The sequence below is a fragment of the Harpia harpyja genome, chromosome 4 (assembly GCF_026419915.1).
Source record: "Harpia harpyja isolate bHarHar1 chromosome 4, bHarHar1 primary haplotype, whole genome shotgun sequence".
Lineage (NCBI taxonomy): Eukaryota > Metazoa > Chordata > Aves > Accipitriformes > Accipitridae > Harpia > Harpia harpyja.
Window position 1 is genome coordinate 32,619,991 of NC_068943.1, and position 20,693 is coordinate 32,640,683.

The window sequence follows — 20,693 nt, forward strand, 5'->3', positions numbered from 1 at the left end:
ATATTGGTAGCCCACTTGATATCGCAGAAAACATGGAAAGAATGAGATGTCTGATACAGGAAACCTGCATTCAACTTGTTAAAGAGGAGTACTTTGTAAAAGAGATAATTTTGTTATATAAAATTCACATAATGTCTGTCCCCATCAACTCATTATTGAAAGGCCTTTGTAGAAAAAGACTGATCCTCACACTAGTCTGTGTGAGTTCATGTTTTCTACGACACTACCATGGGGAGTGTGTGTATTATTAATACCTTTATTTCACTGGAAGGTTTGTGATCTCATAAATGGACTGAATTCGCTCAGTCTTGGTCATACAGTCATTGTTGAATCTGGTGATATGTCACTATGCAACTTTCAGGTCACTGGCATAGCACTTCAGATTCAGAACACAACGTCAAAGACTTGTCATCAGCCAAGTACAATTTTCTCAGAACAGGGAGCTGTAACTAGTGATGCCGAGGGAAACAAACCATGGTTTTCTCAACTCACTGAAGTTTGCTTTGAGATGATGATTTTGTGCTAATGGATATTAGATTGCTGTAAACCAAAAGAAATGTGAAGAAAGTCTGTCTAACCAAGACCAGGAAATCTCAACCTACAAGAGCTGTTTAAAAACATGTGTAGATGATAGCCTGTGAAAGCTTAGCACCAAGGGACACCTTTGAGATACAACCTGAATTCAGGGAACTGTTGCTCCAAACTTGAATGAATACTTGTCACTGTAGTTCCATGGTGGCATTTGACTTGGCTTTCTGTTTAGTTTATTTTCTGTTAGTTGGTATTTATCTGTGAGCTAACTTCACCAAGGTACAGGTGATAAAATGTACTGTTGCTTACATACGTAACAAAAATTACGTTAACAGATCCTTAGAAGTATTTTATATGATAAACGGAAAAGTACGCTTTTCAGAATTACTTAATTCAGGAGACATTTGGGAAAATTATGTACTGTGACTTAGACTTGTAATAACAAACAGAAGTCAGAAATACATTTAATTAGTTTCAATAGCATAAACCATTTTAGAAATACGAAGTTGTAAGTAGATTTGACCTGTGTTTTTTAAAGAATTTCATCAGACTTTGTTTTTCTTTTATTTTTCTTTTTAGTTTAAGGCAGGTTAAGTGAACTAAAAATGCCTGACCACACCTTCAGAACTGAGTAGCCTGTTCACGTACATTATTGAGATAATAAAATTTTAGTATTGTGTGGGAGAAAGCACATAAAACACTTTCTGTAAACTTTGAGTCCCTTATAAAGCTCAGCTATACCTTCAGCTGAAACAAAACACCTTGGATTCTTTCCCCAGAATGTAACTGAAGGCTAAGCTAAGGTTTGCCCTTGCAATTGAGGGAGGCCAACAGCGTTACCGGTAGTCTTCCAGCTGTTGTGCAGTAACATATATAAACTACTGTAACTTGACTGCGTCTACATCCAAAGAGAAATCTATAGGAAATATCGCAGCCAAGAGCCTAAGTTCTCCAGAGCAGTAGTTTGTTTAAAGTTATACATTAACAAAAGATAACCAGGCTTTCTGTATTCCATAAATCATAGAACAGATTTAGAAATAGGTTTATATTAACAACTTTTTAGGGAGCTTTTTTGGTTTTATGTTGCCCTAGATGAATGCAAGTTGGCAAGGTGTTCTATTTTATAAATACCTTAGTCTGTGTGCAGTTGTTGAATTTGAAGAGCTATTTCACTGTAAAGTCACTGAACAATACTCATGGGTACTTTTTGTTTGCTTTGATTTTGTTTTTTAAGAAAAGGATGAAGAAACAAAAGCACTTGAAGCACTTCTTTCTAATATAGCCAAGCCAGTGGTAAGTAAATAAAGCTTTCCATAAAATCAGAATGTATCTGTTGCTATTTTTACACAGCTACACCTCCTTTTCTCTCTCCCAAGTTCAAAGGATCTTTAACTTCCTGCACTAAAGATAACTCACTTAACTTCCAGCCACTGAAATGTAAATGACCAAAGTAATTTTTAGTATATTAACATTTATGAAGCTAAAATTGTCTTGATACTTATTATATGGAATTCTTCTTGGCAACTCTGTGAAATCTCAGTATTAACAGAATTACAAAAAATATATATAGAAAGAGCTTGTAACGTTGCCAGTAACATAATGATGATGTTTAACATAAGATGATGCTTAAAATCTTCTCTTATTGTAAAAATCTGTTCTCAAATTCCTGTAACATTGTTTAGTTACAGCTGTTCAGGAAACAGTTTTACACACCAGGTATCTCTAGGCATGAGAGATATCTGGCGAGGTTTTGGAAACCTCACCAAAAATGAGGGTTTGGAAAACCTTATTTGAAAAGTAAAGAAAAATTATGACAGATTTCTCTTTAAGAGTCTCTGGCACCTCCAGGGAAGAGACATAAAATTTGCCAAGGAAGGTGACTGTCAGCAGTGGGCTTCTGGCTTATCTGCTTGAGAATCTACCAATTTCTTTTCAGTTTGTAAAATTGTAATTCATAATTCTGCATAGATACTTTTTAAAGGACTGTTGCCCAATTCAGTAGTTTCTTGCATTGTAGAGCAGGCCCGTGTTCTTTTCTTTCATCATCTGGACCTTCCCTGGTCCTAACCTTTCTGTGGGGATATACACAGCTTTTCCAGAAATCTGCACCTCAATCCTCAGTCCACCAGCTTGCCCGAGTAAAAACAATTTGTGTTCCCTATTGTAAACTACAAAAAGTCCATGCAACTGAAACTCCAGGAGGAGCTTGCCATGGGTTTGTCCAGTCAGCCAGCTACTATGTCCATAATCAGGCACCCTGCTTTTCATCCTTTGTCAGTCCTTAGCTGACCACACCACACAAGTGCACACACTCGCACACACACACTTCACATAACTAATAAAGAAGAGAAAACTTTTATGGAAGGAGGGACATACAGAGAAAAGAAGGTGAAGAAGGAGAAAGGGTCAGATGGAATGATCATCGGACTTCCAAGACTGCTATTCCATCAGCTACATACCTTCTCTCCTTCACCTCCTGGACAACCTGGCCCTGGTTTCAGTGCCCCAGTCTTGATTCTTCTTCCGTATGTTGTTGCTTTACAGCCTGGTGAGGAGAGGCTGAGAGAGCTGGGACTATTTAGCCTGGAGAAGAGAAGGCTCAGGGGGGATCTTATCAATGTATATAGGTATCTGCAGGGTGAGTGCAAAGAGGATGGAGCCAGGCTCTTTTCAGTGCGTTCAGCGTCAGCCCCAGAGGCAGTGGGCACAAACTGAAACACAGGAGGTCCCCTCTGAACATCAGGAAACACTGTTTTTTTACTATGAGGATGACTGAGCACTGGCACTGGTTGCTCAGAGAGTTTGTGGAGACTCCCTCTTCGGAGATACTGAAAATCTGTCTGGACATGGGTCTGGGCAGCTGGCTTTAGGTGACCCTGCTTGAGCAAGGGGGTTGGACCGGTTGACCTCCAGGGTTCCCTTCCAGCCTCAACCATTCTGTGGTGCTGCAAGGGCTGAGCAGGGATTGTAATTAGAGAGGAAGTCCTGAATGCTTGCCGTCCTGCTGTGTCCAAGCATCAGAATGGGTTAACATGTCTACAGTGCCCCTGTGTCTTTGGTGGATAAGCAGCATGGAGGTGGAAGCTGTCTCAATCAACTCCTATAAGAAGGGGTTGAGAGAGCTGAGATCAGGAGACAGAGAGGAGTTAGCTGCTCCTAGCTGTCGCTGTGGTGTAGATAGCAGCTGGGACAGTCAAGTTCAGGAGCACTTAACAGGATGTCCTTGATGATTGGAGCTAGTGGAGGGGCAGTAAAAAGAATTTTTGGAGAAGAAACTGGGACTGAAAAGAAAGCTTAGGAAGATAAAGGTGTGGGGGAGAAAGGAAGTGAGTGGAGAAGAGACAGCTCTGACAAGGAGCACAGGTCTGAAGGACAGTCGAGACTTGAGAAATCCTAAAATAGATGAGGAGTTTAAGATGAGACGAGGAACAAACAGAATAGTAGGTGTGAACTACTGGAAGAACAAGATGGAGAGCAAGTAGCTTTTCTCTTTGTTATTTTTACAAGCAGACTGATAATGAAAGGGTCATGGGAGTCTGAATGTCTTATTAGTAAGACTGAGAGTGGTGGGGGTAGTGGGCAGTAGTAAGAAGAGACTGAAACTGCCTGAGAAAGATGAAGATTGGTCAGACAAGGATACCAGAACTTTATTGAGAGACTAAAGGGCTGAAGTCTGGGGTGAAGTAAACAAGGAGCACAGACCAGAATAAAGAACCGTTGATTAGGACCAGACTTTCAAGAAGCTGGAGAAAAAGGGTCAGAAGGCGTTATGGCTCTAAGAATTTAATATAAGTCTACATCTGATAGCACTGATTTTTATCCATGACCTGGAATGTAATCCAGCTTTCCCACATCTTATGTTTCTTCTGACAGCAAGTACCTGCAAAATCCTGCCAGCAGGGGTTTTGTTTTGCTGCTTGTTGTTTCACTGCCCAGCTATGCATCTCATCTCCACACACGTTAGGAAACACCTATTGCTATCACTCTGTTAGATCAAGCAGTAAAGACTTGGGCAGTGGATCTGAAGGCTCCAGGCTTTGCTGTAGGATGATGCCAGAAAGAATTTAAGAGAGTAATTTGCTATTAAATATATATATATATAAAAAAATATATATATATGTAAAAAGTATGAATAATATATACACACACATATTCTAGGAAAACATGCATCAAAATACTGTTAGAAGAATTCTATTCCATTCTCGAAGCAGGAAAGATTTTGTACTAATGCTGGTCCATTGTGTTCAGGATTACAATCGCCTTTTGGGTTTTTTGTTTTTTTTTTTTCTTAAACACAGCTACATGCTGTTCTTTCTGTATGGTCCCTGCCATTCACTGTACAAAACATACCTGCTTGGGTATTGATCAGGGCTGTGCAGCTGAAGGAACTGGTGTCTTTGACCCCTTTTGACTGTGAGTCATGAGAGTCTGTCCCAACAAGGGAGCATGTGCCTAGTTTAGCCACATTCTGCATCCGTTCTGATGCAGTAACAAATTTTGCTGCGAGGTTGGCTTACTGCAAGATAGTGCTGTCACTGGGGCATGCTGGACAACGGTGTTCTCAGCAGCCCTCAAATCATGAGTGCCTGCTATACCCTTCTTAACTTTGTGAGAATGTGAATGATCCTTTCTACCCTGACTAGCAGTACGGGGACCAGTTCTTTAGAAGTGTGCACAGTCCTCTGCCAGTGGTCAGGGCAGACAGGATGCCATCCAAGTCGGGGTGTCATCGGTGGCTGCATTGCCAAGGGGCATGACAACTCTGAGCTTCCTGGGGTGGTTAGAGCGAAACTGTGAGAAATAGGATCAAGAGGAGGTGTCTTCTGCTGTGTTGCTAATGACATACGAAAAAGCAATGGAGTGCCAGTACTGTCTTGTTTTCTTTCACTTTCTTCCACCCTCAACGCTCAATCGTCCGTGCCTTTTAGGCAAGCATGCTATTTCCCTTCCCTACCATGTCCTTACTTGAGCATCATTGCATGTAGCTGTGTGCCTACAAGTGATCTCTTTGCAGACCTCAGAAGACATCACAGGCTTAGGCATTAGTAGTCTGCTACAGACTAGACAGTGTACACAAGGCAAAAAGCCAAAATTCCAGTACTTGAAGAGGCTTATGCTTTGCGAAGGCAAGGGACTGTCAAGGCTGTGGGTGGGTGGAAGACTAGCTGATTTTGCAGCTTGGGGAAGTGTGACGTGATAAGAGAAAGGGAGTCTGTGTTACCTATTTAGGCCTTGCACAATCAGAAGCAACACTCCCACAGTTTCTCTAAGGAAACATTTTTCTCACCCTCCCACCAGTGAACCAGGAGATTGTGGTTTTTCACACCTTCCATTTGTAGCTCTCATCAGAAATATTCCTGTAAGTTTTTGATTAATGTTTTGCTTGAAGCACTGTGGGGATTGTGCCATGATGCTCTTCTTGATGGATTATCAACACCCTGTTCTGTGGTTGAACTTCAGTGCTGGCACAGGCAATACTGGATACTGGCTGTGGTGGTGGTCATCAGATGATCATACAGGTGCTGTCCAGTGCAGTGTCCATTGCACCATATCCTGCTCCAGAAAGCCCAGAGTAGTGCCGAAGGCTGTGACCTGTCCTGGGCTGTCTCATGTCTTACTGCCCAGGTCCAGGGCATGCACATCTACATCAGGTGGTGGACGCTATGGCGTGCTTTCACACATCTCTTTCAGTTCTGTGCAGTATGGCGTATGGGCACATCAGCTTTGCTGCCTCCAAATTCCCATTAGGTGTTTTTATGAACACGTTCTCATTTTCTTGAACTTTTCCCTGTATGGATCCCCCATCCTTTTATATGTGGCAGTGTTAAGTCAAGTTGGTAAAGTGGTACTGGCACCACATAACCCTTCTACTTAGGGAGGTCTTGAACTTTTTATACCCAGATGTAAGTTGGAGTGGTTTTGCAGTTTACACCAGGCTGAGTCCTCAGTGTTTGAGCAGAGTCTTCAACAGCTGTCATGTCCATTAACCAAATAACAAAGCAAGCAGAAGAGAGGACAAGGGGACCTGAAAAGGCAAAAGCAAAATGAAGAATGGAGCAGAAGGCTGAGTATTTAATAAGGAGAGGCAATAGGAACTCTGAATTTGAGGGTTGCCTATATAGCGTGTAAATCCCTTGGGAGGGCATCATGTTTTGTGGTTCATGCATGTTCTGTGTATGCTTGTGGGCTTTTAGAACATCATGCACCTCTCTCACCAGTTAAGTACCTTGTGTCACTGTGAATGCAGTCCAGTTTGCACATGCTAAAACTGCTCTTTTTGACCCAAATGGCACGTGTAATAAAGTTAATAAGGAGATTCACTTTTACAAGCTGGACTGCTAATGAAGATGTGCCCACCTCTTAGTTTCCTCAGTGCTAGGGCCTGACTCAAGTATTGTACTCTGCAGAAGCACACAGTGCTCAGAGCTGCAACGAAAATCAATTGTAGCTGCTTGAATGAGCATACACAGTAATAAGTAATGCCAAGTTTTCTGAAAAAGCCACTCCTGAATGTCTCAGGGCACCCAAGAATAGTGGATTCTTCTGATCTTAATCTTTGTTCTTCAAAAATACTTTTTTCCTCCTTATATCGCAGAGATTTTTTGAAAATATGCTAGTGTTTTGTGCTTGAGAACTGACGGGAATTTCTGAAACTTTATTCTTTTCTATAATAGAGCTCTGGCTAGTGTTCAAAAAGTCAAATATTGGGATATTATTGAACATCAAGGATAAAGGACAATATTGAATAATTGCTTCTTAGTGAAGAAATTAGTAATTACTGTCATATGCTTGCATCGTGTGAAGCTGGAGTTTTGTGTTAAAATAGTATATGCTGATGTAATCTAAGACTGCCATAGTGTATATACACAACAGAGAGAAGTTTTTTACAGTAAATCTTTATTTTAGCAATTCTTGATCTTTTAATGCTTTGGGTTTGTCCCTTATTAATAGTCTTGTGAGGAAGAATAGAGCTGAACCTAGACTTGTCTTTAAGAATCATTCTGTTAGCTGGAAGTTGAATCTGAAAAGCAGTACAAAATATTTTATAAACAAGTTCAAAGGACTTAAATTACATTCTCTGATTCTCTATTGTCAGTGCTTGCAGCTGTGATTTTTTTATTTCTTTTAGCAACTGAGAGTGGTTGAAAATACTCATATACCTGTATGTGAATTTACTGAAAAGCTCCAGAACTTATGAAATATGTGACATCATAGAGAGTGTGGGTCCAGAAGAAAAGCCTTGATGTTATTCAGTCCCACTCTTACTGTCTCTCTTCTTTTTGTCTGATTACTGACCCCTCACGTATGAGCTGTATTTCTGGGGACTCCACACTCCCACACTGCCATTCTCGGGTTGCGGAAAAGAAGGTGGTACCAACTTCAGTGGGATTCAGGTGTATGAGGTACAGGGTTGGAAATTATTTCCAATATTTAACCCTGCCAAAGAGTTAAGTGTTGTACCTCTTGTTCTGTTCTTCTGCCCATGAGCCTGTTCTCCTGGGCCCTCAGGTATCTGCCTCTTACACTCATTCCATAAATAGTTCACTCCCCAGTGCTCCTCAGCAGGACTTACTAGTTTCGGCTTAGCTTCCTGCAACTCCTTGGTTTAATGTGAGTGTACATCACTGACAGGGAACCAGTGGTTTAACCTGACTACCTGGTTTATTGCAGAGCTCTCAGTTTCATCTGGCCACCATCTGGTCACCCAGTGACTTTGGTGTGGGTTGTAAATTTTCTAGCCCAGCAGCAGGGTTACACAAGATGGATATGGATTTCTGCCTCATTGCAAGTGCAGGACGAAAATAACGTTTTACAGTTTTAACTTGACATCCACCAGTAACAGAGCAGTGCCTGACTTGGAGCTTTCCTGATAGGTTTTCTTTTTGGTTTTTTTTTTAATCTTTTGTCTTTAATTCTGTTAGCCATTTTTGTTTCATTGAATCTTTTAAATTCTCTTGTAAATTCTGCTAAATTGTAGCTTATTGGCTAACATATTTCTCCCTTTTGCCCGTATGTGTGCATGTGGATGTGTAGAGAATTTATATAGTTTTTATACATTGCAGCTTTTTATGCACCATTAGGATGTCCTTAATTCCCAGCTTCTGTGAATACTTTTCACTTTGCATTTCTGATCATGTTCAATTCCACTAACTGTTGCTTTTAAGTTTTGGCAAATTGGCCACAGCAGAGCTTCAGCTTTTCACAATATTCTTTAGTCACATACTCTGTTTACACAAAGTAAAACAACTGGAACAACCTACATAGTCACTGATTTTTAGCTTGGTATGTAATACTGCTTCATTGTGTTATAGTTACTGTGTTAACAGTTGTCATCTATTATTTCAGAAGTCTTATGGAAGGTTTATGTGAGTTGACCAACAAACGTTGCCCTGAGGGAGTAACTCGGGATGACAGTTTTTCTTCCAGTCAGAGACTTAAAGAACATTTCGCCCTGTTCTCTGTTGACGCTTGTTGATATATAATGATTTCCACTAATACTCTGGGTTCAATGTTAGTAGTCAAAGTCCTGCGAGTTGTCTGTTACTCTGTAGTCTGTAATGTTGCCTTTGATCTCCCTCCCACTCTTCCTGCTCTGTCTGTACAGAACAGGTGAAACCTCTAATCTTTTAATGTTCCAGTAAGTTGTGTGGTGGGTTGACCCTGGCTGGACGATGCCAGGTGCCCACTAAAGCTGCTCTGTCCCTCCCCTCCTCAGCTGGACAGGGGAGAGAAAATAGAATAAAAGGCTTGTGGGTCGAGGTAAGGACAAGAAGAGATCACTCAGCAATTACTGTCACGGGCAAAACAGACTTGACTTGGGGAGATTAGTTTATTTTGTTACTAATCAAATCAGAGTAGGATAATGAGACATAAAACCAAGTCTTAAAACACCTTCCCCCCAACCCTCCCTTCTTCCCGGGCTCAACTCCACTCCCAAATTCTCCACCTCCTCCCCCCCAGTGGCACAGGGGGATGGGGAATGGAGGTTGGGGTCAGTTCATCGCACGTTGTCCCTGCCACTCCTTCCTCCTCAGGGGGAGGACTCCTCACTCTTGCCCTGCTCCAGCGTGGGGTCCCTCCCATGGGAGACAGTCCTCCACGAACTTCCCCAGTGTGAGTCCTTCCCACAGGCTACAGTTCTTCACAAACTGCTCCAGCATGGGTCCCTCATACAGGCTGCAGTCCTTCAGGTACAGACTGCTCCAGCATGGTTCCCTTCCATGGGGTCACAAGTCCTGCCAGAAAACCTGCTCCAGCGTGGGCTCCTCTCTCCATGGGGCCACAGGTCCTGCCAGGAGCCTGCTCCAGCGCGGGCTTCCCATGGGGTCACGGCCTCCTTTGGGCATCCCCCTGCTCCGGCATGGGGTCCTCCCCAGGCTGCAGGTGGATATCTGCTCCACCGTGGACCTCCCTGGGCTGCAGGGGGACAGCCTGCCTCACCATGGTCTTCCCCACGGGCTGCAGGGGAATCTCTGCCCCCTCCTTCTGCACTGACCTGGGGGTCTGCGGGGTTGTTTCTCTTACATGTTCTCACTCCTCTCTCTGGCTGCAGTTTCTGTGCTCCAGCAACTTTTTTTTCCTTCTTAAATACCTTATCCCAGAGGCACTACCACTATTGCTGATGGGCTCAGCCTTGGCCAGCAGCAGGTCCATCTTGCAGCCAGCTGGCATTGGCTCTGTTGGACATGGGGGAAGCTTCTAGCAGCTTCTCACAGAAGCTGCCCCGGTAGCTCCCCTGCTACCAAAACCTTGCCACGCAAACCCAATGCAAGATGTAATGCCACCTTTCACTCGTACCAACTGCATTACTTCTCTGGTGTAAAAGAAGATAGAAAGACTAAAAATGTATGAGGAGAAATGTAATCTGTCAAGGGTATAAGGCAGTTTGGCATTAGCCGAGGGTTAGATGGAGTGTTATGCACAGTTCTGGGCAAAGCGCTAAAGATAATGAAGCAGTAGGAGATAAAGAGAACAGTGAGAACGACCAGAGATTTAGATAAGAGAGGGGAGACACAAATGCTTAACAGTCTTCAAGTACATCAGAAACAACTGCAGAAAGGAAGGGAGGATCTGATGTTCAACTCCGTGGTGACTAGGACTAGTAGGCTTAGCTGGTAGTAGGAGAGATCCTGCCTGGATATTAGGAAAAAAATTTCAACTGTTCAGGTAGCTAAACATAGAAATAGATCATTTTACAGTGGACCTACTAGTCCCGGAACATAGTAGGTCCTCCAGGAACCTGCTCTTCTTTCTTTCAGTATCCCCTGCTGCCTTCTGCAACCCAGGAAGGAGGGATAAAGATTGTCTGAGAGGGAGCTTCTACCACCCCAGATGCTTCCCACAACTCCAGAGACTTCCAGAAATGCTAGAATTGTCCTGAGGTGATTGTAGTTAGTGTTAGTGTAGTTTGTGACCACATCAAGTTTACAGTGGAATTTCTCTTACCAAACTTTGAATTGTGTTTCCAAGAACTTCAGTGGGTAATCTTAGTAGCATTTGATCCCTTTCAGGATGTGATACACAGTCTTGTTAGCATATAAGGGCTTAGTGACATTATTTCTAAGATACTGAGTCTCATCTTGTTTGACTTTTTCCTCCTTTCTGTTTGTCTGTTATCAGTAAGTCACCTCCTCTGCTTTATTCTTGAAGTTGACCCATTCAGGTTTTTAGTTCAGTAGATTATAGCAATTTAAGAGCACCAATTGTGAAGATAGCATTTTGATTCTGATACTCTGGTAATAGATTTTCAAAGGCAATTGTTCCCAAAATAGATACACATTACAGTCATATTGTAAAACTAGTCATTTTGTATAATAAAATGTGTATTCAGTTCTCTTATGAAACAATTGGAAATAGTAGGCGGTTGCAACATACAAATCACAATAGCAGGCGTGCAATATTAATAAACACCCACAAATTTCTATACTTCCTTCTATAATGGATCCTAAAAACTTGTAATCGCATGCGCGCACCTGTGGACTCAACTACAGAAATATGAGCATCCCCAGCCCCTTGCAGCACCTGTGGGTTTCAAGCAGCACCCACTCTTCTGGGAGCGTGGGTGCCCCTAACTGCATGTCTCCTTTCAGAGATGTGGGTGCTTTAGCTTTGCATGTAACTGTTATTCCCTAAAATCTATTGTTCCCTAGTCTGCTAATCCACAGGCCATTGAGAAAGCTCTCCACCAGGTCCCATGCACCCACCCGCACTGTGGATCCCTGTCTGCTGCACCCCGAATTGCTGTCATACCAGCTCATGGCATCCATCCAGCCTGGGTGGAGGCGGCAGTGGTGGCAGGGCAATTTCTTGCAGTTAGGCCGGGTTTTGATCATTGCTGTGTTGCACTCCAGCATCTTTTATCCCTGTTACAAATTTTCATGCTGCTTTTATACTTCCGAAGCTGATCACTTCTTCCTTTCAGAAGTCTCTTTGTGATTTCCTGGTTACCACTTAATCCACCTGAGGGTTGCTGCCTTTAGCATGATGAGTCTGCTGGGGCAAACGCTTCTCAGACAGCTGGAGGTGTTGCATTTGCACACACTGTTCATTCTCGTATTTCTCTCATACCAGCTGTTGTTATCCAGGCCTTTCTGCAAAGGGTGTGTTGTGCAAGCACCACCCCAAGAATTCTTTAGGATGTTGCCCGTATGTATGTATGTATATGTACACGGACCTTGTGAGCACGCCTTCATCGCAAGTGCCTGGGCTCAAAGTACGTTATATGTTCTAATATTCTGTTCCCTAAGAGTACTAGATTAGAGCCTCAGGTAGTTGTATTCCTATTAATATTCTGATAAAAAAAAACAAAACATGCTGGGTGGTTAACCAAATAGATTCTAATCTAATGGGAGAGTCTACTTGTTGCAATCATAATTAAATGCCCAAAGCAAAGTTTATGTACCTGTTACAGTAATGCCAGCCATTCTGGAGAAATTCCTGAGCTTCTATATATTTCATAAGAAAACCGAGTCGACAAGAAGGTATTAAAAAAAAAAATCATAGTGCCAGTGACAGCAAAGAAAAAATGCCTGAAACATTGTCATTTAATGAAATGATTGATTTCACAATATATGCTTGCCATCTCATCTGCTTCGCAACAGATACGGTTCATTTTTAGGTAGCCCACTAGGTGGCATTCGTTAGTTAGAAGTTTCTTTGGTCTCAGTCCTGTGCCCTAGGATTGCAGTTTTCTCATGACATTTCTTGTATTTTTGGCTTGATTTCACCTGTAAAAACTAGTTAGTAGCTATTATATCGGTATAAATACTCTGATATGCTAACGGTATATGACTTTCTTCTCTTTTATTTGGTCCTTTGTGGCAAAGCAATGTTTATATACGATAACGTTTAAATGGCAGAGAACTCAAAACTTGTATTTCTACAGGTATCGGACATTCAGGCAAGAACAGCACTGCTTATGTGGTCCCCTCCATCAAGTGATACCAGAGAAGACACTGACAAGAATGACGTACCAGAGGTTTATACTTATGAAGTGATGATTTCAAGTACCGGAAAAGATGGAAAGTACAAAACTGTATACATGTAGGTGTTCACTATTTTTATTTAATTGCTGTTGCATTGAATTATGTGGCTTAAAACCTCATCAAAAATCTGCCTGTTGTCCAGAGATTTAAATACTTAGCAGGTTTTTGCAACTTCTATTTTACGTTGAGCTACTTTTTTCAGTAGAATTGGTTCTGGTTTATTACTGAAGTCTCTACCATCAATTAGAATGTAAAGACCTTGTTCTTAGATGTTGGAGGCATGTTTTAATATCACTTAGCTGTATTTCAACCAGCTGCACTAGAAACTATAGGTTCTCAAGTAGTGAGAAATACAAATTGTATTTGTAGTTAGTTATTTCAGCACATGCTTCTGCTCCCAGTAAAGTTATCCCTCCCTTCCCTGAAAATGCTCTTGGTAAGAGACAGTCTTAGGATATGAAAAAAAGTAAGTAGATTCACACAGAACAGAACTCTAACAGCAGCAAACCAAACAAAACTCTCCAATCGTTTCATTCCTAACACAAGAGTTTTCAATCAGTTTTTTGCAACTTGGAGAAATATAACAGTAAAATTTGCCATTAAGGGTGTAGAGCTCTCTAATAATTATAAATCTTTGTATCTAGCTATTTTATCTTAGTCGCCTTCCATTGATTTCTTAGGAGCAGTACATGAATCATGAGTTGGATCTCCCTGTCCTAGAAACTAGAGGAAAAGAAATGAGCTTTGCTAACATAAAGTGATGTCAGCAAAAGTAGACTAATAGATGTTACTTAGGTGTCTTTTCTGTTTACTAGGCTCTAACAAGTAGGTATATGCAGTCATGTACAGTTTTAGATAATTGTTTTTGCAAGGCTGAACTGAGCTTCTGTAGGCCCCAGTACTTTGATGGGTTTTGTGTAATAACATATATGTGTACATGTGCAGCTGGTCTTACTAAGAGGAAAATAATTATTTTTTAAGAAACAAATAAACAGAACAACAACAAAAACACCCAAAACCACTAGGGCAAAAGAACAGGAATCAAACACAAGAAGCCCCTAAAATTTGAAGATAAATGCATTTACATTTTACTATATTTAGCAACAGAGACAAACTGTTAGCAAATACATTTCTTAGAACGAGCGTTAGATGAATGGTTTAGATGATATGTGTCTTTTTATAAATGTATGGGATTCTGAAACAGTCTCTTAAGCCAAATCGTGTCTCTTTCCAGTGGAGAAGAAAATAAAGTTACTGTAAATGATCTCAGGCCAGCAACTGATTACCATGCAAAGTGAGTATCTCCTTTTCTAATCATTAAATTCAGTGGAAATGTTTTAAAGGTTTCATTGTATCTGTGTATTTGCATAAGTCTTCAGAGATTGTCTTTACCATTTCTCACCCTCCTGTGAGTCACAAATCAACATTTTTGGCTTAGCTGACCACTCAGTCCATTTTGGAAAACATAAGGGAAGATTGCCGTGCCCCCATCCAACATCCATGCTCTTTCGTTCATACCAGCACAGTGACCTTTTTCTGTCCTTTTAGCCAGGTGCAGATGCTGCTTGCTTTCTCTCAAATTTTCCACAAGCAGCAGAGGAAGGTACCTTGCACAGGAAGGTGCTCGCTGCTGGCCACCTGAAAGTCACCTTATGCTGCTTTTGCATAAGGTGACTTATGCTCCAGCAGATGAGTGAATCTGACCCCATATGCGTTACTAAATATGCTTGTAGCTCAATGTAATTCTACCCTTCCAGCAGAATCTGCTGCTTTGCTATGTCATACTGAAGAAACAGCATAGGATTGGAAAGATGTAGGTAGTTGGTGTTCTTGCCTCCTTTTTTAAATACTAGAGAATCATCTGGAGCTGAACTTGGCAAGGGATACAAAGAATAATAAGAAGGGCTTCCACAGGTATGTCAGCCAAAAAAGGAAGGTCAAAGAAAGCGTACTGCCCCTGATGAGCAAGGCTGGCAAACTGCTAACAATGGATGAGGAGAAGGCTGAGGTACTCAACTTTTGCCTCAGTCTTCACTGGTAACCTCTCTTCCCACACCTCTCAAGTGGATGGACCGCAAGACGGGGACTGGGAGAGCAAAGTCCCTCCCACTGTAAGAAAAGACCAGGTTTGTGACCACCTGAGGAACCTGAACATACATACGTTTGTGGGACCTGACGGGATCCATCCCAGAGTCCTGCGGGAATTGGCTGCTGTAGTTGCCAAGCCACTCTCCATGGTATTTGAAAAGTCATGGCAGTCAGGTGAAGTCCCCGGTAACTGCAAAAAGGGAAACATTTTTAAAAAGGGTAGAAAGGAGGACGCTGGGAACTACCGACCTGTCAGCCTCACCTCTGTGTCTGGGAAGATCATGGAACACATCCTCCTAGAAGCTCTGCTAAGGCACATGGAGGACAGAGAGGTGATTCGAGACAGCCAGCATGGCTTCACCAAGGGCAAATCCTGCCTGACCCAACTTGTGGCCTTCTATGATGGAGTGACTACCTCAGTGGACAAAGGAAGAGCTATGGATGTCGTCTCTCTGGACTTCTTAAGGCCTTTGATATGGTCTCCCACAACATCCTTCTCTCTAAATTGGCGAGAGATTATCTGATGGGTGGGCTGTTTGGTGCATGAGGAATTGGCTGGATGGTTGCATCCAAAGGGTAATGGTCAACAGCTCAATGTCCAGATGGAGATCAGTGACAAGTGGTGCCCCCCAGGGGTCCATACTGGGACCAGTACTGTTTAATATCTTCATCAAAGACACAGACAGTGGAATCGAGTGCACCCTCAGCAAGTTTGCAGGTGACTCTGAGCCGAGTGGTTCGGTTGACGCACCTGAGGGACGGGATGCCACCCAGAGGGACCTGGATGAGGTCGAGACACGGGCCCATGTGAACCTCATGAGGTTCATCAAGGCCAAGTGCAGGGTCCTGCCCCTGGGTCGGGATAACCACCTATATCAATACAGGCTGGGGGATGAAGGGATTGAGAGCAGCCCTGCCGAGAAGGACTTGGGGGTACCGGGGGATGAAAAGCTGGGTGCGAGCCGGCAACGTGCGCTCGCAGCCCAGCAAGCCGACCTTGTCCTGGGCTGCATCCCAAGCAGCAGGTCGAGGGAGGGGATTCTGCCCCTCTGCTCCCATCGGGTGAGAGCCCACCTGTGGTCCTGCGTCCAGCTCTGGGGTCCTCAGCACGGGACAGACATGGACCTGTTGGAGCGGGTCCAGAGGAGGGACACGAAAACGATCAGAGGGATGGAGCACCTCTGCTATGGAGAAAGGCTGAGAGAGTTGGGGTTGTCCAGCCTGGAGAAGAGAAGGCTCTGGGGAGACCTTATTGCAGTCTTTAAATATATAAAGGGGGCTTACAAGAAAGATGGGGACAGACTTCTTACCAGCACCTGTAGTGACAGGACAAGGGGCAATGGTTTTAAGCTGAAAGAGAGTAGATTTAGGTTAGATGTAAGGAAGAAGTTCTTCACTGTGAGGGTGGTGAGGCACTGGCGCAGGTTGCCCAGAGAGGTTGTGGATGCCCCATCCCTGGCAGTGTTCAAGGTCAGGTTTGAGCAACCTGATCCAGTGGAAGATGTCCCTGCTCACTGCACAGGGGGGTTGCACTAGATGACCTTTAAAGGTCCCTTCCATTCCCTTCCTTTAAAGGGTCTGTTCTTATCACAGCCCTCATTTAATTTGGGCCCCCATATGGCCTGCAGCACAGGTTCAGAAGGGTGAATGGTAAATTGACTCAAAGCTCTTTCATATGCGGGTGTTCCTCTGTGATTTTGTTCCTATTTTTAGTAGTGTTTATGCACTTTACCCAACGATGTTTAAGTTGAAAATGCATGGAGCATAGGGGTCAGAGCCTAGGACTGTTTTTTTTCCATATGTAAGTCCTTTTTTTGAGGCTAGGTTCAGATTCTTTCTTGCTTAATTCTGGTCGTTGTAGACAATACCTGGGAATAGGTGGCTTAGCCATCTAAGCTCTTCCTAAACATAATTCTGCCAGTGTGAACACTGCCCAAAATCAGTGAAGACCAGAAATACTAAACTGTGAAGGTAACTGACAAATTACATATTTGTAGCTGTATGCAAGTACAAACAACTTTGTGTGCAACATCAGTTGCTGTTCAAATGTCTCCCTCTCCCTGTTCACAAAATCTACAAAGCCAAATTTCCTGTTACTCGCTGTTCGTGCAACAAGAACATATAAAGACTTTTGCATCTTCATAAGCAGGCAACCCAGGTCTTACACCAGTGATAAGAGGAAAGGTGGTTTTGGTTTTTGGTTTTTTTCTTTCAAAGGAACAGATGAATCGGAATAAAGTAATGTGCCTGTTCACCCAAGGAAGAGACAAGGCATAGCTACGCAGCTTGGGGGGCAGGGGGAGGCCAGAAGATAATCCTGTATTTCCTTTTGGAGACAAGCGGTTAGAAAAACAAACCATTTCTCTGTGAGACAGAAGCAAGAATTCACTCTTCTGAAGTACATGGGGAGTTAATTCATAGCCTTCCTAAAGGAAAGGACAGGGTGAACAGACTCAGCAAGGCCTTAAAGGAGTGCAGAGGATACTCTGAAAATACATCAACAGCTTCATTGTGCTTATCTGACAAAAGCTCTTGCAGAAGAATTATTCATAATATCAATTAAGTCTGCAACAGATAATGAGCCTGCAAGATGTTACCATTATTTCCCAACCAAAGTACAGCAAGTAACAGACAGATTTCAAATGTAATTGTGAGACTAAAGCTGACTGATGGTAATGATGTACATCCAAAGTAAAGGACTCTTTTCTTTCGCATTACTTCTGTTGACCAAGATGCTTCCAGCAGTTATTTATTTATAACAGTGATATTTTAATAATGAGGTAGCAAGGCAGTAACTTAATTCTGAATACTTAGTTTTCTTTGGAAACTGTACATACAGAATTTGAAGCAAAATGTTATTGGCCCTTTTCCACTTCAGAGTCCAAGTAGAATGCAACTGTGTAAAGGGGAGCCCTTCAGAAGCAGAGAGTTTTACCACAACAAGTTGTGAACCTGATACTCCAAATCTGCCCAGGATAACTAATCGGACCAAAAATTCTCTTACTCTGCAGTGGAAGGTAAGAATTGCTTAACAGCCATAAAGATACATATTTTAAACTCTTCAGAATTGTTTTGGATTTAACAATAAAATGCCACTTCATTAAAATGGAAAATTTTTGTCAAACATATTAATTTCAGTCACGGTTCCATGACTGGAAATAGATGTACTGGGTTAAATGTGGACTTCAGTAAAAAGAGAAGGATTCTCAGAAAAGCAAGGAGCCTTTGTAGATAAAGTTACTGAGTTCCAGTCCCCTACTGTACTGTGGAACTGATTCCTTTCTCTGTCATTGAACATAGGCTTGTTTGTGCAAAGCAAATGAATTGGTCTGGAAAGACTGAGATTTGACAGACCTGCAATCTAGCTGCTCAGAAAAATACTGTAGCATTTTATACTGCTGCCAGAATACTTTTTCAAGGTTTAAATTAAAAAATAAAACCATAAATATAATACAAGCATTCATTGGATGCAGACTGAACTAGGACTGTCTTGGCAAGTGAAACGATCGTATAAGGGGAGCATCATTTGCCCTCCACTGGTCTTGTCAAGATTTGACCCATACATGCATTTTTTCCTTAAGTGGTCTTGTATCCAGTTAGAGCTCTAATTTTCTTCTTCTCTTGTTGCAGGCATCTTGCGATAATGGTTCTAAAATCCACAGTTACCTTTTAGAATGGGATGAAGTAAGCAAGTTATTCTATTTTATTTTTAATTTTGTTGTTTTTAAAAAAGTAGTTGTATGTGACTGTGCACATCAAGTTGTGTGAATATTATGACTTCTGTCTAAAGACATGTGACAAATACATAATTCCTGAAGCAATTACAAAAATACAATTATTGCCCAATTTTTTTTCTTGGGGAATATAAAATAATAGGATCTTAACTACATGATTCTGCCACTCTTAATAGTGGCTTTTTCACTTGTAGTCCAATACTTCTTTCAAGAGCTGACACAGAAGGATCATCTTCCTGTAACAGCCTTTCTTTTGTACAAAGGGGGTGGATCTACAGTGCCCCCACAAGCATTTTCCGGTCCCTACCTGGACCGCTATCCTGAGATGGTGGAGCTGCAGAAGTTTCATGGCTTTTTTATTCCAACCCTGTAGAACTGGGAAATGGAAAGGAAGGAAAAAAGCCTCTAATTCAATATATGTACAGTATAAGTTCCATATTCTACTCTCTCACTACACGGAAGATTCTTGAGTTAGGTTTCATTTCAAAAAATGAGTTTACTTCATGTTTGTGTGTTACTTTAATTGGCGGATGCATATATAATAGGGTGAATAATGTGATTAACTTATTCCTTTTTAGGGAAAAGGAAATGGAGAGTTTTGCCAGTGTTATTATGGCCAACAGAAGCAGTATAGGATTACTAAACTATCACCAGCAATGGGGTACACCTTTAGGCTAGCAGTCAAAAATGACATGGGAATGAGGTAAATACTACTATTCTATACATAAATATAGAATGCATATGCATGTATGTGTGTGCTTGTTTAAGAAAAACATAATGGCATTTAAAGAAAAAAGTCTTTTATCCAACTGGAATAAAATGAAATATAGAATAATTCAGTTGGAAGGGACCTACAATGATCATCTAGTCCAACTGCACAGTTATTTCACAGTATGTGATTGGATTATTCGGTTTGCAGATTACCCGTGTACTATGAATCACTTGACCCTGCTTGAGCAGGGGAGGTTGGACAAGATGACCTCCAGAGATCCCTTCCAACCTCAGCTATTCTGCGATTCCCAGCATAACGCGTTTTGTCCAGGCATGGTATGGCTACATACTACAAGCGCTATGTGTGTGCATACTTAACCATATAAATGCTACAAATCTCAGCCTCTCTTAGAAGCGGATAATACAGCTACTTCTCCCAGACTTAGCTTCATTTCCTGAACAGCTTGCTCAGACATTTGTACACGATGCCCCTCGAATGGGAAGCACAAGCACGGTACAGACAACCCGGCTGCTCTCACGTGAAGTCAGCTCAGGCTGTGCTGGTTTTTAGCCTCAGCCTTTGTAGACCTACGTTGACCACTGAAGTTGCTGCCTTGGACATCTTTCCTACTGCTTTTCACTTGTGATAGAATTTTTGGCTAAGCACTACACTGTAGAGACTCACACATTCAGTGCAATTGTGGCTTTTGTGTCTGATGTAATAAGCGCTTCTAAAATTCTGGGGATCATGCTAAAAGACAAGCAACTCGGCCAAAGGGCCAGAATTGAATAGTTTAAATGCTGCAGTGCTGACCAGAGGGTACCTCATACCATGCTCTCTGCTGCTCTTGGTTCCAGGGAGGTTTGACATGGTGCTAGACTTAAGGTTAGTTTCCGAAGCTGGTGTAGCAATTTTCCAGGGCTTATCAGCCCTTCTTAAATTTAGAGTTGTAGTGATGACAGTATAAAGAGGTGTCAGTAACTGCTGGAGCAGGAAGTTAAGTCTGGCAGAACCCCACTGCCACCTGTAGGTGTATCTGTATTGTGCTCTTTGCCATGTCCCATTACTTGGATATGTCCTTTTTTCTAAGGTGTCTCTTAGTCTCCTGTTACCCTGGGAAATGGACAGAATATGACATGACCA

General features: G+C 42.2%; 1 protein-coding gene across 7 annotated transcripts in view; it reads left to right on the top strand.

Annotated features, from left to right (window-relative positions):
* Positions 1-20,693, top strand: part of FNDC3A (fibronectin type III domain containing 3A) — a 126,393-nt gene that overhangs the window by 76,613 nt on the left and 29,087 nt on the right. For all 7 annotated transcript variants that reach the window (XM_052786140.1, XM_052786139.1, XM_052786141.1 and 4 more), the window contains 6 exons: positions 1,766-1,824; positions 12,917-13,074; positions 14,251-14,310; positions 17,983-18,121; positions 18,735-18,788; positions 19,417-19,541. In XM_052786140.1, coding sequence (XP_052642100.1) covers positions 1,766-1,824; positions 12,917-13,074; positions 14,251-14,310; positions 17,983-18,121; positions 18,735-18,788; positions 19,417-19,541 — 595 coding nt within the window. The remainder of the gene's footprint in view (positions 1-1,765; positions 1,825-12,916; positions 13,075-14,250; positions 14,311-17,982; positions 18,122-18,734; positions 18,789-19,416; positions 19,542-20,693) is intronic.